General features: G+C 44.2%; 1 protein-coding gene across 7 annotated transcripts in view; it reads left to right on the top strand.

The window, feature by feature from the left end:
* DLGAP4 (DLG associated protein 4) overlaps nucleotides 1-16,633 on the top strand; it is a 102,760-nt gene extending 86,127 nt beyond the window's left edge. For 4 of the 7 annotated variants that reach the window (XM_039497676.1, XM_039497677.1, XM_039497680.1 and 1 more), the window contains 6 exons: nucleotides 7,032-7,393; nucleotides 9,208-9,299; nucleotides 9,729-10,138; nucleotides 11,525-11,616; nucleotides 13,748-13,900; nucleotides 14,817-16,633. In XM_039497676.1, the coding sequence (XP_039353610.1) occupies nucleotides 7,032-7,393; nucleotides 9,208-9,299; nucleotides 9,729-10,138; nucleotides 11,525-11,616; nucleotides 13,748-13,900; nucleotides 14,817-15,035 (1,328 nt within the window). In that variant the 3' untranslated portion in view covers nucleotides 15,036-16,633. Of the gene's footprint in view, nucleotides 1-4,570; nucleotides 4,686-5,483; nucleotides 5,509-7,031; nucleotides 7,394-9,207; nucleotides 9,300-9,728; nucleotides 10,139-11,524; nucleotides 11,617-13,747; nucleotides 13,901-14,806 lie in introns of those variants that run through there. The other 3 variants (XM_039497681.1, XM_039497682.1, XM_039497678.1) reach the window with 3 other exon arrangements.
* The last annotated feature ends 235 nt before the right edge of the window (nucleotides 16,634-16,868 follow it).

The following is a 16,868-nucleotide window of genomic DNA, read 5'->3' as shown; positions in this document are numbered from 1 at the left end:
TCTTGGGTAATAAATAAATCTCACATTTGAAAGGTCTGTGAATTTCAAAATTGTTCAGTCACTGGTTTCTTTCACTCCCCCCATTTAATGTCAGTCATGTGTGGAAGATCAATAAATGGTTAGAACAGACATAAGTGGGAAGAGATACCGAATTTAAAACTCATTCTGCACAACCACTTAGCAAGCACCATGGGTGTACTGAAAAGTTTATAGCGGAAGCCGGAAGATTAAGGGTGCCTCTAGTCCCAGCGTGTTCACACTATAGCAGGAGTGCTAGATTTTCTCGCAGGCTTCAGCTGTGTATATATTTCTCCCTTCTTTCAGCTCCCTGTGAGGTAGATTGTTAATCAGCAGTACCAGGAGTGCGCTCTATAATTTGACTTGCAAGCAAGGCCAGATCTGTGAATCATCTCCATGTAATTAACAGGAAACAAGCAGATACAGCAAGTAAAGGCTGAGACAGCTGCAGGGAGGCAGGTTACATGCATGATGAAGCTACTGTGAGTGGCTGACTGCATATACTGTAGAAAATCTTTGCAATGCAGACTTGGTGGCAGACTTCTGTTATATTTCTAAGGAAGTTTAGCACATCACACATTCCACACACAAATACAGATACACTAAACTTGCTCCCAGAGAGTTTTTATTTAAAAAAAAAAAATTTTTTTTAAATCTGCTAATGGAAGAGATACTTAGATGTCTCTTCATACCCGCTGAGAATATATATGGTACAGGGGCTGGCACTGGAACCAGGACCAATAAATCTGGATCTGTTAGCTTTGCCACAGGCTTACTGGGTAACCTTGGACAAATTACTTAATCTGCCTGAATTTCTTTCTCTGTAAAATGGGGAGAATGATACTTGTCTATTTAGTTAAGCACGTTGAGAGCTAGAGGTGAAACCACTATATAAAAGCTTGACAAACTATGTGTAACTGTTTATATAAATATGTTTCAGTGAATAGACTTGTATATTTTCACGTAACAAAACAGTGCATTCAACTTTTTTACAAATTCCCTCACGCACGCTATTGTGCCTTGATCTGTGCCAGTCTGTTGCCAATCTCCACCAACAGTGCTGGCTTCGTGTCAGGGATGCACTATGAATGTATCTTCAATCCTTCAGGATGCAATCTAGCATGGCATTTCGCACTTCTGCAGGTGAATTGGCACAGTGACCCCTCTCTCATTTAAGCAAGACACAAAGGATAGAGTGGTTATACCCTTCTCCCCCATTACCTGTAGGCATCAGGAGCCCTAGAGACTTTGACCCCTAAGCTGAGAAGCCATGTATTAAAGCAGTTGTTTCAAGGCTGTATGTAGATTCAGGCAGGTGCTATGGTCCATGTATTCAAATTAGTCTCTACAGCCATGAGGGGCAGGGGAGTCAAACCTAGTACCACTGATCGGGGTGGGGGTGGGGGGTTGCTGCTGCAAACCCTAACCATGGAATGTTCAAAATTTTCATTGGAAATAATTTGTCTTTTTGCTGTAGCTTTTTTGGAGGGGGAGAGGCAGGTGGAGCGCAGCCCATTTTAAATTCCCCTCTGGTTTATTGCTACATAGACCTTGAAGCATTGTGCTAGTGCAGAGGTTCCCAAAACCCCTCCCCCACTTTTTTTTTTTTTGCTGGACCCCCTTTGGAGATTCATGTCCCATGCATGGGCCCCTCCTGTTGTCCCTTGGGGACCATGGTGGGGGAGGGGTGCCCAGTACCCACAGGGAGGCTGGGTAGTCACCATGTAGGAGATGAGGAAGCCTTCCACTCCCTGCCATGGCTGGGTTGTCTTCACAGCTGAGACCCAATTCCCTGCCTGTCTCACTCCACACGCCTCCCCTCTCTCCCCTCCCCCCCCCATGCAGCGGAAGTGAACCATGCTGCACCCCATGAGTACTGGCCCCCCTCCTGACCTCGGCCCTTCTGCGCAGCCCCACCCACTTCCCCCATGCAGGTTCTGTGTGGCAGGGCAGGGGAAGTGGATGGGCCTCTGTGCACCAGGAAATTTAGATGTTTGTTGGTTGGTTCCTTCAGATGTTTGTGAGGTGAATGGGATGCATACAGCAGGAAAGAAACCAAGTGACAAATCACCCATGGAAAGTCTCTGTATTACCTTACAAATTATGGGTTTAGTGCTCTAAGAAGAATCAAATAATAAAAAATTAAAACTCAGAGTAATGTCCGTTGTCCCTTGAGGTCACTGAGAGATGGGCAGGTGATCCATCGAGACTGTGCTGGCTCTGTCAACAGCAACAACAAGGTTAATATCCTGCAGTGCCTATTGCACTCTTTACTGCAGCAGCAGCACTTTAGATATATTTAAATAGAAGATAAAACACTGGTTGTGATCCTGGCAGCTTAGCTTTGAACAAAGGCATGTTGCAGGCAAGCCATGGAATGGTACTGTGAAGAATAAGGACCTCTGAAAGTATTGGTTAGGTGATAGTTGGATTTAAAAATAAAATAAAATAAAAAAGCTCATGCACTTTAACCTTTAACAAGCAATCGGCATGCTGTCCTGTAGGAAGTGAGAAAATTATAAAGGTTAGGCATAGGCTGTGTTCTGAATCGTAAAAGCAAAAACTAAAATTGGCTAAGAGTAAACCAGTAGATATTGGCCAAGACTGGCTGGAAACAGCAGATAAAGTCAAATAGAAAGATGCCAACTTCTGAGTGGTTTTGATTCTAAAAATAACTCTGCCAGGAAGGCTATAAAAGCCCAAATGCCCCTTCCCCCAATCAATTCACTTAACTACAGTGTGACTAAGGCCATGTGTATATGTACACTGCTGCAGCAGCGCAGCTGTATCAGTGCAGCTGTACCACATCTGGTGAAGACGCAATGTGTTGACAGTAAAGAGCTCTCCTATCAGTATAAAAAAGCCACCTCCACGAGTCGCAGAAGCTGTGTCAGCGGTAGAAGCTCTCCTATCAACACAGCGCTGTGCACACGAGCACTTATGTTGGTGGAATTTGTCGTCAGGGGTGGTTAATTCACACCTCTTAGCGACCTAATTTATGCCAGCATAGGCTGTAGTGTAGACATAGCCTATGAATTTAGTAACTTGTTTAGATGGGTCTCAAAAGCAAAAAAAAAAAAACACCTTTGAATGGGAAGATTCAAATGCTGCAAACCAGAAATCTTGCTGTAGAAACATTTTCTTCACCGTTCTTGCTCTTTGCCTGGGACTGTTCTTAGTTTTTGAAACTATTACATTCTGCCAGCAGTTCAGAGAGCTGATGAGGACCCTTTAAGCATCGTGATTTCCAGTTCTAGTTACACTGTCCTATCTTGCAGCAACTCCCTTACAGAAATTACCATGGCCTGTAAACAGTTCTGCAGTGTTATGTTGTAAGTCTCATCGCTGCAAAACAATCTGCAATTTAAAATAATTTCATATTTGTGCTGCCGTAACGCCTAGAGGCTCCCACCAGAGAGCTATTGTGCTAGGCGTTGTGTACACACAGCCAAAAGGTGGAAAGAAAGACCTCTGCCTTTGTAAATGCTCCACTGTAGCTAGATTGAGATGATAGAACAGCAGTGAGCTCATTTTTGGGTGGAGAGCTGGCAGTAGCTGAAACAACTTTGTTGGATGAGGGTGTGCAGGGATGGGGAGAGGAGGGAGGAGAGGACTGTCCGCGGTGGGGAGGAGATCCCACTGGCATTCTTGTGTTCAAAATTGAGCCACCCTTTCTGGGATGGGCCCATTAACCAGTTGACATGAAACGCTGCTTAGGGAGGGAAGGATGCTGGCCTAGAGACCAAGATCTGGCTGTGTTTACTTTGCAGCTTGCTTTCTTTTATCCTCTGCTTGACAACATAGATGTTGCTCCGTTTGCTGGAGGGGTGGGATGTGCTTGTTTTTAAAGTTCTGCAAAGTACCTGAGTAAATTTAATTTTTAATCGTGTTGTTGTCCTGAATGTTCTCGGTTGCCCTTGACTCCATGATTCGTTTCCAGTAGTTTCTTCTGCTTTTACTGTTGAATTCTCAACCTCTTCATAGCATTACTTAGAATACTGACATCAATGGAGAATGAGTATTTTCTTACTCACTTTCTATAGACTTCCTTTCCCTGTGAAATCTTGCATTCGCTGCCCCATGCACCAAGACCAGTTCCTTTGGTGATCACTGGGAAGAAGACTGAGAGGAAATACCAACTTTCAAAATGAATCTACAGGGCACCTGAAACAGTGTCCTTGCAGCCTGTGGAAGCTGGACTACTGGGCCTGGTGTTTATCTACCTCAATAACCCCAAATAAAATGTTTTTCCAGTGAGCGTTCCCCTCCTCCCCTGCATGTTCCTGTTTTGTACATCAATAGTGACTGGTTTTGCAGAAGTCCAGCACCCTCTTTTGGTTTTGCTTATAAGTAAGGATTTACATCAGTAGGATAGTAATTGATTTACTCTCTCAATCATACTGCAGCATGGTGGGTTGAAACAGCAGCCAGAAAACTATCTGTACTCCTTGTATATGTTTACAGCCCAGCAGTAAAACAGGAGCTACTTCCCATTGTAATGTTCCTGTAATGTAGGCTATGTCATAGGACCTCATTGTTATGATGGCAGATGACCTCATCTAAGTTAAAATACCTGGTTAAACTTAAACAACTTTTTTAATAGTATTACTAGTGGTGTGTTGTATGTAGCTGCAGAAGGATGAAGAGCCTGCATGGGAGGAGCCCAGGTATTTAGGAAAGGGGTTATAGTAGCACTACAGTCAGGCTGGGTGGGAAAAGCCGGGCAGGATGGCTTTTGCTTGTCCCAGACATAGGCCATGTCTATATTAGAAATTTTTGCCAGCACAGTAGTATTTGTTAGGGGTGTAACTTCTCTTGCAATATTTCTATACCAGAAGAAGTCGTAGCATAGGCACAGTTTATAGCAGCATAAAAGAACTTTTGTGAGTGTAGCTTATTTCACCTGGGAAACTGATGTAAGCTATGGAGGCAAAAGCACTTCTTTGCCAGCGTCTGTGCAGGAACTTCTGCCATATAGAAATGTTGGCAAAACTTTTCTAGTGTAGAGCTGGCCACAGCAAAATAATGGTTTTCACATCATCATTTACAGTAAGGTTCTCAAACTGGGTCGGGACACCAAAGTGGGGTCACGACCCCATTGTAATGGGCTCTCCAGAACTGGCCAAAGCCTGAGACCCAGCACCTTGGGCTGAAGCCCAAGCCCAAGGGCTTCATCCCTGGATGATGGGGCTCAGGCTTTTGGTTTTGGCCTCCCTAGCTGGGAGGTGGGGCTCAGACTTTGATTTTGGGGGCCCCCTCAATCCCCACCTAGGGTGGTAAAGCTCAGGCGGGGTCAGGCTTCGGTTCCCCCTCCTGGGGTCATGTAGTAATTGTTGTTGTCACAAGGGGGTCACGGTGCAATGAAGTTTGAGAACCCCTGATATACAGAAACTGGCAGGAATTTAAAGGAGGGGACTGGTGAATAAAATCTGTGCTTCCAGTATGGTATCTAAAACAAAACATGCAGGTTCTCCGCCACCATGCACAGACGTGAGTGCTGATTTAGGCTGTTGTTTCTGTCCCAACTGGTTACTTCTCTGATATTGTCCTGTGGCTGTCTTTCAGTGCCATTCGGCACTTAGTTTGGGTGACTTAATGGAATAAAGTAACTGGCTGAAGGATGGGCACATGGTTACCTTTGCAGAAGTGGGAAGCTGGACCTCTTGTACTCGACCGTGGGAAAATATTTCTTAGCGATTGTTAAATTCCCTTACGTACTACCGATAGTAGATTTTCACTGTCACAGCTATGGTGAGCACGCGAGAGAGATGCTGCTAGGAAGACTGTTAACATGAAAGCCATGTCCTGATTTGAATTTGGACATAACTGCCTTTAACACGTTAAAATGGTCAAGTTAAAGCCTTGGGGAGTCCTGAAGGCATGCTGTTATGTCTACACTAAGCTACTAACACCTTCAGAATCCTAGTCTAAACTCCTAAATGGTTAGCGCGTCAAAGTAGTCTTGCCTACTGTGTGAGGTTCTGCAAGGACTCTACTTCAGCTCTCTTCTAGAGGTGGTAGTGTACACCTACATCTCTTGTTTGGAAATACCAAACCCTGATGGGCACATACAATACCTCCTGGGTGTCTTGTGTGTTAAGTCTTCTACCATGTCAGATTTGCTGAATGCTGGCGTGTGGATGGCCACTGACTAATTTATTTCTAGGGCTCTTCTGTATTCCAAACCACTGTACTGACATGTTGTGGCATGGTGGTGTTTTATCCTCGTGAATCCAGCTGACTTTGAGTTCCCTGAACTGAGCTGCATGGTGGGGAAGATGCTGGATACCTATGTTTCCAGCTCTCAAATCAATAGCGGCAAATAACATACTGTGCACTCAGAGCCAGACTTGTAAAGGTATTTAGGGACCTAAATATGTAGCTAGGCCCTTCTGAAAATCCTGGCATCCCTGCATCTTTAGGCACCTAAATACCTTTAAAGATTAAAAACCAACTCTCCAGGGTTTGTAAAGTGAACATTTGTGAACATTGTAGCTACTGCCTGCTGGAAGAAACCCTTATGGCCTCTTTCCCTTTTGTAGGAACAAACGCCAGCCTGGTCCGGATACAGAAACTTGTCAACTGATGGGAACAAAGAACTGAGAGATTTGGCTTTACCAGGACACTAAACACGATTTAAAACAAAAAAAATCAGGGTTCCACGGAACTTCTGCTGTGTGGTGGCCTTTCCTTGTCAAACACTCTAGCAGTTTGGCAGGATTTTCTTCACTACTTTTCCACCTTCCAGCCTCTCTCACATCATGTTGTTTCTCTTGAACTTTATTGCAGGGTAGTGCTGGCTTCCCTCCCCTCCCCCACTTTTAAATGCTTTGGTGTGGGTCACTCAGTGCAAGCTGTTGGCATTAGATTGGTGTTTCTGCATTTCTTCAAATTTCTACTTGGAGATTTCTCCTGAATATTATAATTGACCTGCTTTTTCTTTTTCTTTCACTGTATCTGTCACATTCTCTTCAATTCCACTCTCTTGCTCCTTCCCACCTCTGCTGTTGCAGGTTCATCATGCCTAGTGGCATATAAAAAGACACCTCCCCCCGTCCCACCTCGGACCACCTCAAAGCCGTTCATCTCTGTCACCGTGCAGAGCAGCACCGAATCAGCCCAGGACACCTACCTGGATAGCCAGGACCACAAGAGCGAAGTCAACAGCCAGTCGGGACTAAGTAATTCTTCAGACAGCTTAGACAGTACCAGAACACCCAGTGTGACAAGAGGCAGCCTTGTGACTCCAGCCAGAGATGCTCCAGAGTTACCCCAGAAAAATGCAACCTTGAAAAGTGACAAAGGAACTCTGACAAGTGAAGAGCCGAAGGTGGAGAATATCCCCAAAAGGAAGCTGTCGTCTATAGGAATACAAGTATGGAATAGTTTGTACTCCTTTGTGTAACAGAGAATGTTCTTAAATGTTCTTAACTTATCTATTTAGCATGTGTCTTGTAACCAAACCTGCAGCTGAACCCACCCAAATAGCTAAAGAAATTAACCAGTTTGTAGAACAATCATCCAGTTCACTCAGAGGTGAAATACAACAAAATGTTGCTATAACAGAAATGTGTTCAGTACAAAATTAAAACATGTCATAAAATAATGTAGCTCTGTTAAATGGGTAATTCTCTTTAAAGGGGCATATGCACAAATGCTAGAGTTTGTGCCGTGTACTGTATTTTAAGGTCAGTCTGCATGCTTTCAATCCGAGTTCAAGGCATAGCTTCATTTAAGATTCAAACTCTTCTATTACAGCACTATTAAGCATGTTTGGGGCTGCTATAGTACGTAATGATTATGGCACCATGGCTCTGATGCAGTCTATCTGTGGGAGTGCCCCTCCTTCACCCCTATTGGTTCTCTGAGACCTTCTGTTACTGAAAGCCGACAGAACATGCAAACTAATGAAAAACAGTTGCTAGCTTTATAGCCCAATGAAAACTGCTCAGGGAGAAGTGTGTATCCAAGCTTTGTCCTGCAAAGGCTGCTTTTGGAGAAGTTTAAAAAAAAAAAAAAAGCCTAATTTATTTGCATTTTGCTTGTGGACATTTCAAATGCAGGTGGCTAAACTTTGTTCCTCTGGTGTATCCACAAGCGCCTGCTGCGCGTCACCTTATGACATGCTGAAGTAGTAGTAACCTTCCCACTTGCAAGTTTAAATGCAAAACATGTGGGTTCGGCAGGTGTAAGTGTGCGTTTGAAAGTGCAGATTAAAACACATCTTCTGCAGCATCAGACTTTCCAGTTTTGTTCATCACCCTTTACCCGACCCTTTACCCGACGTACTGTGCATCTCGATATAACCAGGTTAAACTCGTCTATGTTGAAGCCATACCCAAGCAGGCAAGTTAGTTCTTGCTTACCATTGTGTCCACAGTTAATTATTCTGAATGCCATGGAAGTTCGGCAGTGCAAACTGTACATTCAACATGAGGCTTTACATTGGGTTTTGAATTGTTCTGCTGCTGAAATCTAGCTGGCAGAGTCACTTCCAATGTCACTTCGATATTGATTCTTCCCCACAGAAATAGTGGGAATTGGAGCAAACAACAGTGGGGTGGAGAGGTAGAGGGAGAATTCCCTTTTTAAAGAGTCTGACTGTTTCAATCTGCTCCCCCTGACCCTATTCTGCCATTGAGAATCTCATGCTGTGACCCATGCCTCCCTACCTCCAGTACCTGGATTTCACTTACGGCTGCAACTAACTACTCAGGGCTTCCATGTTGCTCTTGAGTGGGGAGAGGGGAAGTTGATGAGAGGAGACGAGGCTTCAGAAAGTTTGAGAGCCCCTGTTCTAGGGATGCCCCTTTGGCAGTCAGGCTGCTGCCCTCTCTTGAGCCTCAGAATGGCCATCTGCCTGCCTTGTACATGCAGCTGCTCTGAGGCATCAAAACCTTTCCCCTCCCTGTTTCTGTTGTGGCAGTTGATAGAGCTGGATCCAGAATGGCTGTCTGACTACTGCTGGGCTAGGGATAAAATCTGACGTCCTCAGCAGATTGGGGCACTGGTAACTTCTCCTTAGGCTACCAGTATTGTGCCATCCATCCTAAAACAGCCTTCGAATTGGTTTACAGCATCTGTATGCTCTGTGTGCGCGCGCATGTGGTTGCAACTCTCCTGTTCTACTAACATGAATTCTAGCAGCAAGTTTTTGTTTTTTTTGTTTGTATTTTTTAATTTAATAAGGTTGACTGCCTTCAGCCAGTGGCAAAGGAGGAGCCCCCTACGCCAACCACCAAATTCCAGTCCATCGGGGTACAGGTAGAGGACGAGTGGCGGTAAGTGAGAGACATGGGCTCTTTTTTATTTTATCCCTTTAAAATACACTTTGCCAATTAGCTTAGACCCATTTCTTGCCTCAGTTTCATGTTTCAGTACTAACCATGTTGAACAGCATGTGCTTTTATCAAAAAAAGTACTTGCTCTGCAATGTAAACAGCTAAATCAATGGGAGCTTGAAATAAAAACCGAACCCAAGATGTAATTATAGATGCGCGTCAGTCATTTTGTCTGAATGGCCTATTGCAGTAAGCAGACAGACAAAATTATAAGGTTCTCTGTATTTGTGTTTTAAGGTGGAGGGGCTGAGGGGGAACAAGGCTCAGCTGCAGACACCGTAAACAAACCCATTGCATTTTGTACCAGTGTGTGAATCCAGCCACTTGGAGGGCTCCCCTTCATTTCTCTTGCTCCTGCTCTTTCTGCAGAAACAACCACTCTCGCAGTATGTCCTCCAAACAGGACGCCGATTCCGACGCACAGGAACCGAATCCCTCAAACTGTAAATCGTCTGAGAGAAGCCTTGCTGATTGTCCTCCGCGCTACAACTCTGTCAGTGTTGATGCCAGTACTAGGCAACCAGCCAAGCCCTCCCAGTTCAAGAGAAATCTCTCCTATGGAGATAGCAGTGACCCAGCCCTAGAGCCTTCCTCTCTCCCTCCTCCGGACCCTTGGCTCGAGACATCCTCCAACTCCCCTTCAGAACCAACACAACCAGGAGCCTGCAGGCGGGACGGGTACTGGTTTCTGAAACTGCTGCAGGCAGAAACAGAAAGGTTAGAAGGATGGTGCCGTCAGATGGACCAGGAGACCAAAGAGAACAATCTCTCTGAAGAAGGTGGGTGTTGAGAATTGCATGGCGCTTGGGAGGAGGGGACATACCCTGAGACTTGCTAGCATGTGGAACAATCTGACAAAGGAAAGGGGTGGTGCTGGCCAGGAAGGGACTAGATGGGATACGCTTTAGAGTCTGACTCTAGAATCACACAGAGAAGGCAAAGAGTGAGGTTACTTAGGAATGTAAATGTGGGTGATATTGCTACAGTGGGCATGATCTTTACCTTGGGCTGGGTTGTAACATTACAAGCTGCACTGCCCTAGGAGTGACTCAGACACAAATCACTGCTCCGTTGTTTGGGAGGTACAGGGGTGGCTTACATCATCCCTTTTACTCTTCATTCCCCCTCCCCCAACCTCCACGCAGAAAGCCAGCTATTCTGGCTGACCTCAACACTTCGTTCTGCTAAATACTTACAAACTGCTCAACGTTTAAACCTTTCTGTGAAAAGAGATGGTTGATCTGCCCTCCTCATGATCCTCTTGTATTTTGGAAGCGTGGGTTAAGGTCTGTCTGAGAGCATGTGCCTGCAGGTCAGGGGCATTTGCACAGTCAATGGGGGCTCGCCTATAGATCATGCCTTAAAAGGCTTGTCGTTCAACCTTGCTGTAGGCTCTAATTTAATGATTTTAGTGCCCTCTGTTTTAGGAAGCATAGAGCTATAGATATCAATAGTACTGTGTACAATTGGACAATAAGTGAAGCAGTCTATCTCAGCTGGAATGCGATTTCCTGTCTGTGTAATTAACTGTCTTAGGGGTCTCTGGAATTCACTTTCTCTGAATGCATAGGGGAAGAGGGGTTCTAGAGGATATCAAACTGGCTTCTAAGGGTATGTCTATGGTGCAAACCAAAACCCTGCAGCAGGTGAGTCTCAGAGCCTGAGTCGGCTGACTTGGGCTTGCGGGTCTCTCGCTATGGGATTAAAAATAGCAGCGTAGATGTTTAGACTCAGGTATCTCCGGCCCAAATGTCTACGCTGCTATTTTTAGCCCTGTAGCACGAGCCTAAGTCAGTTGATCCGGGCTCTGAGAGTCTCTGTTACCCAAAAATGACTCCTCTGCCTTGGAACTTCAGTAAAGCTCTATTGCAAACAGAGAATCTTGTGGCAGTCTGCCATCTTTGATGGGTCTCTTGGCAATAGAACAAGGGAAAACAAAGTATACAGAGACCTACAGGCAATGCATCCATTTGTAACAATAGATCATTAGTGACATGGCTTGTTTTAAAACATGAGTAAAAAACACAATTTTGCTCGTAGAACGAGTATAAGCCAATGTGTATGTATGCTAGGAAGCATTGTAACCTTTTGAAGTGTTCTTGTTTGCTACATTCAGCTGTTTTTATTTCTTATCTAACTTCTTAAATTCCTTTTTCTTTTGTTAGTTTTAGGAAAAGTCCTCAGCGCAGTGGGCAGCGCACAGTTACTCATGTCACAAAAGTTCCAGCAGTTCCGGGGCCTCTGTGAGCAAAACTTGGTGAGTAGAAGTAACTTTGTAAAATGTCAATAGTCTAACCACAGCTCTGTACTGCTAAGCTGAAGCAGCTCTGTGTATAATACAACCAGGCCGTTTCCTGGTGCCAAAGATGGATGAAGCTTTTTAAAATAAAAACTAAGCAGGTCTCACAAGCTATACGGTAACAGGAGTCTGACTTTCTTAACATGCACTTACTGTCAGTTTAGCAACCGAAGAGGGGTAGCTTGGGCACCTCACACATTTTCCTGGTGTATGTGTGCAACGTTAAAGCCATGTTCTGCCCTGGGATGCCTGCTCACGATTCTCACTGATATCAATGGTAGCCAACCACACCTATTGTAAGGCATAATTTGGCTGGAAGTATTTAGCAGAGAGGATTGAAACAAATGTCTGCCTATATAAATTTGCTCCTGGCTTGAATCCTAGTAAGTAGCAGAGAGAGTCTGTGTTCAGGATGCCTGCTTGAACCATGTATTTTATTACTCTGAAAGGTTTTTTAAGGTGAACTGCAAAGGGTTAGCCAAAAATGAAGTGTTTATAAAAAGCCCCCAAGCCCTCTCAAAATACGCTTACTCTGCATGGCTGATGGAACCATCCTCACAATACCGATTCCAGGTGCTTGTAAAATGCTGTGTGTGTGTGAATTAAGACTACTTCAAACATGGTGAAGTTTCTTGTCCTGGCTGAGGTCTCAACAGGACAAACTTACAATTTTTAAAATGTATTTTTAGGTTTATCCCAGGATGAAAGCCCTTCTGATGTTTAAGGAACACTTCAGTCAGGGCTCAGTAGTGTTTGTTGAAACCTTCTGGGGAAAATAATTTAGCCTTCAGGCTGAGGTATGAGTCAAACTGCAGCCCCAGTGGACATTTCCTGGAAAAGCTATGGGCCATAAAAATAGGGGGTAGTGTTGAATGACTGCTTTTTGGTTTTGCTGATTATAGCTGTAATGACATTTGCACTGGCAGAGAATCTAGGGGCCAGACTTTCAAGAAAGTTCAGCATGTTGGATGCATGCTGAGTACTGAGATCTTTTAAAAATCTGACACCAGATGTGTGAGCTGAGCACTCTGAAAGCCAGGTCCATGTGTAGAGCTCAGATTCTTCAGGGACCCAACTCCAGTTTACTTGGAACAGCTAGCTGTTTGGAGAAACTTCAGTCATCTATTTAGAATCTTTTAACCCAGTTTTGGGTTTCTGTTAAACTCCCACAGTTCCATTTCAGAGAGAATGTATTTTACTTCTGACCATGTTCCAGCAAAAACAAACAGCCTGTTTGCATTTCTGTGCATCAAGTGGCACTCAAGTTCTCGGGCTATATCCCATTTGGTCTGATCACATTTTGTCCTTTCAGTTTTTGTTATTTCAAGTATTACCATAGCATCTGGATGCTTAAAAAAGAAACCACAAATTTTCTGGTCTCTGAACTCAAACTTAGGACTTCTGGAATGGAAGCTCTGCGGGGTGAGCACTAGGCTAAGCAGCCATTTTGTTTCTTGCTACAAACATGAACTTGGATTCTAGACTGGGTCTCTTCTACGGTAAATGTTGTCAGGATTGGCCAGGACCAAGGCCTTGTGAGTGACGTCTGTCTACGGGAGACAGAAGTTTCTCAGGGACTGATCAGAGGGTCTGGAATGAACTCCCCCAAGTACTAAGGAAAAGCACAAACAACATCACCTTCACTCATAGTGCAAGACACCATTTTTTTTCCTTTGTCTTCTGTAACATAAACATATAGCAACATGTATATTTTAGAAAAACCCTATCAAAACAAGATACTCCACCACACGCATCTCTCTTGGAGAGAGAATGAGAGAAAGTGTGACAGATATGTAAACACATTGCTTAATGCGCTGTTGGAGTGTGCTCCAACTATGTTGGTGGGTACAGTATAAGAACCTATATAGAAGAGAATAAAACATGCACTGTATGGTGAAGATGATACAGTTGGTTGTCCTCTTCCTATGGATACTGGAGAAAAACTGCAGCTTCAGTCCCAGCCAGTAGATGTTGACATGAGCTCAGAATTGCCAAGGGTAAAAGTCTGATATAGCACAGACTACTGTAATCTCATGACCTCAGTGACATGCTGTTTCTGATTTTCTTGTTGATGCCCTCTCCCTTGCAGAACCCCAATGCCAATCCCAGACCCACAGCCCAGGACCTAGCTGGGTTTTGGGATCTCTTGCAGTTGTCCATTGAAGACATCAGCATGAAATTTGATGAGCTCTACCACCTAAAGGCTAACAGCTGGCAACTGGCAGAAACACCGGAGAAGAAGGTGAGCATGGGGCAGTTCAGAGTGGCCAAAATAGTGTGCATTCTGCCGAGTCACCAATTGCCCTTCTGCTGTAGCTCTGTGTTCTTAAACTGTGATTTCATAGATGAGATTTTTGGAACTGCTACTGTCCTCTGCTTGCTGCGTACTCTACCTTTTTAATACATATAATCAAAATAGTGTTTCCTGCATGTTCAAAAACAGAAGTCTCCCCCTACACATACACGTAATCTCCTGTGAGGTGCATCAAGAAGATTCCTATAAGATACATTGAAATGAGTGTTAGAAATTCCTGAAACCTTCAGGGGAAAAGTGATTTGGGGTAAAGAGTGGATGAGTAAATAGCACACACTTACATAGCGGGAGGGGATAGGCTTTTTGTTAAATGGATGTTGGATAAAGAGGCTAAGTTTATACTGAATAGGCTGTAATCAGTACCTGTGAGAACCATGTCACTTTAAATCCATGTATATGCTTTATTTCTATGCCTACATCAGTTCTGAGATGTGGGGAGGCGTGAGTCGCAGCTCACTATGTATTATAAAACTTATATTGCACACTACTGTTCTGCCTCTTAAAGTCCAGCTGTGTTAATCGTCTCAGCATGCTCTGACCCATCATTAAGCCCTAGGAGCAACCTGCAAACCCAGATCTGCTTCCCAGGGTGGGATTCTGTGCCACCAGAGAGTGAGACTAAGTTCACTGTCTGGTAAATGGGAAAGCAGATCGTAAAAACTGTATGTAACAAAAGTGGCTTGGATCAGAATCCTTTCTCCTTATTCACTTGATGCTCTGTTTCTGAAAGGCATGTCCCCCTTTGGGCCACAAGCTATCCCCTCTTGTTATCACAGAACAGAGAAAACTTCTGTATGTGCATTTTTATTTTATGTTTTGTCTTTCTTCTTACTGTCTCTTAAAGGAAGAGAAGAAACCACCCCCTCCAGTGCCAAAGAAGCCAGCCAAGCCCAAAACCCCACTGAACCGGGACAAAGCCTCTGATTCTGTGGATAAGCAGCGCCAGGAAGCTCGCAAGCGTCTCATGGCAGCCAAGCGGGCTGCCTCTGTCCGGCAGAATTCTGCCACGGAGAGCGCGGACAGCATTGAAATCTACGTCCCTGAGGCACAGACCCGCCTTTGAGCAAAGGGAAAGAGGAAGGAAACACATGTTTTTCTAAATCATTAAAGAGGGGGAAAAAAATTCTCTCTAAACTTAGTGTGATTTATTCGGTCTAGAGACGCTGAGCCAACCTGACAAAGGGCTCCCAATTCGGCTTTTTTTCTCTCAGCTTTAAGTAATGAAGATTTTAAAAAAATCCCCCACACACAACAAAAATTCCCCCTCTTGTTTTCCTCTCACTGGCTGTGGTGTTGCTGAACAGACTGAAAAGACTCCTGGAAGCCCCAGCCCCTCAGACTTGGAACTTCAATCTTTTTACTTGCTCAATCTAATGAGAATTATTAGCTTGTTTACAAGAAGAGGACGACAAAAAAAAAATGAAGCCTTGAGCACTTGCCATGCTGTGTTCTTTCTCCTTCTCCTCAACTCTGTTCTTCCTTATCCTTAGGGTTTTTTTCTTCTACCTCTTATTCTACCGTATCCACCCCCTCTCTCCCACCTTTTGCATGGCTTTGTTTACTGTGTTAGAAATAACCTCTCTTCCACAGAGCTCCTGAAGAGAACATCTGTTCAGCGTGTACTGGTGTTGCACTCTGCTAGCAAGCAGCCTTTCTTTATTTTTCCTTTAGTGGGGGGGGAGGGTATGGGGCGAAGGGCAGCAGGGTTCACATATCGACGTATTTGATTGAAAAGGAAGGAGGAAAAGATCTGCGGAATGTAATGCCGAGTTCTTCATGCAGCCTGAAAGCAAACGTGTGCAATAAGGTGGCGATGGGGGCAGCGCTTCATTGGCTGATTCCAAAAGAAAGCTGGCCCCATTCCAGGCACAGGATGGGAGCTGGAAGGATGATGTGGTGGAACAAGTGTGACCCCTACACACACACACACACACACACTCTCTCTTATTTTGTCCCCTTCTACGTGTTTTATTTTCCTTGAGAATCACTTGTTAAAAAAGCAGTTGCTACACAGTGGGGACCTGTTTCAAGGGGGAGGAAGGGTGTAATGATAGGGTATTTCTGGGTGGAGGACTGGGTTTTCTACAAAAAGAAGGGGGAGGGTGGCTAATGGCAGGCTGGCAGCCGGCCGACCTGTATGTATGTGTACATATGCACATATACACTTACTAGGATCTGTATATTTAATGCATACACACGTATACATACCCATACACAAGTGCAAGTGGTGTATTAAAAGCACCTCAGTTAGAGTGGGCGTATGTATAGCATATATTTTTACATGTACTATATCTAGATGTGTGTAAAAGTGTGTGTAAAAATATATACCCTGTGTGTAATCAGATTATTTTTCCTTGTATCCCGTGCTTTTTTTGGTGAGAGGGAGGGGTTGCTAAATATTTAATCCTTTTTAGCTCCTTCTCCCCCCTCACGCCTCCTTTTCAGTTTAGCTTCTTGGAGTCGGGCCTGAATGCCAGCGTCGCGTTCTTTCCACCCTTCCCAAAACGAACACTTGCCCCCAAGTTGAGCAATCATGTTGTTTGAGTGGAGAGATCTTGTGTCAGTTTCATGTGGGGGAAATCCCAAAGGAATTTAAACCAGGGTGTTGGTGATCAAAAAGGTAAAAACACAAAATAAAAACCTAAATCCTATCTAAGTGAACACTGTATACTGTGTTTATGCATATATAGTATGACCAATTTCTCTTCCTGTCCACCTACCATATAGATCTCGTAGCCTGGAATGAGAACCTGTGAAAGTTTGACCATAAGCAAAGTGGCTCAGATCCAGCATTGTTTTTTAACTTTATGAGTAGAAGATGTTGACTTGCTGGATTTTTTTTTTTTTTAAATAAGGCTTTTTAGAGTTTCTTAGCATTCTAAAATTAGGAACATGT

This window comes from Mauremys reevesii, linkage group 13 (genome assembly GCF_016161935.1).
Source record: "Mauremys reevesii isolate NIE-2019 linkage group 13, ASM1616193v1, whole genome shotgun sequence".
Taxonomy (NCBI): domain Eukaryota; kingdom Metazoa; phylum Chordata; order Testudines; family Geoemydidae; genus Mauremys; species Mauremys reevesii.
This window is presented reverse-complemented; position numbering and strand designations above follow the sequence as displayed.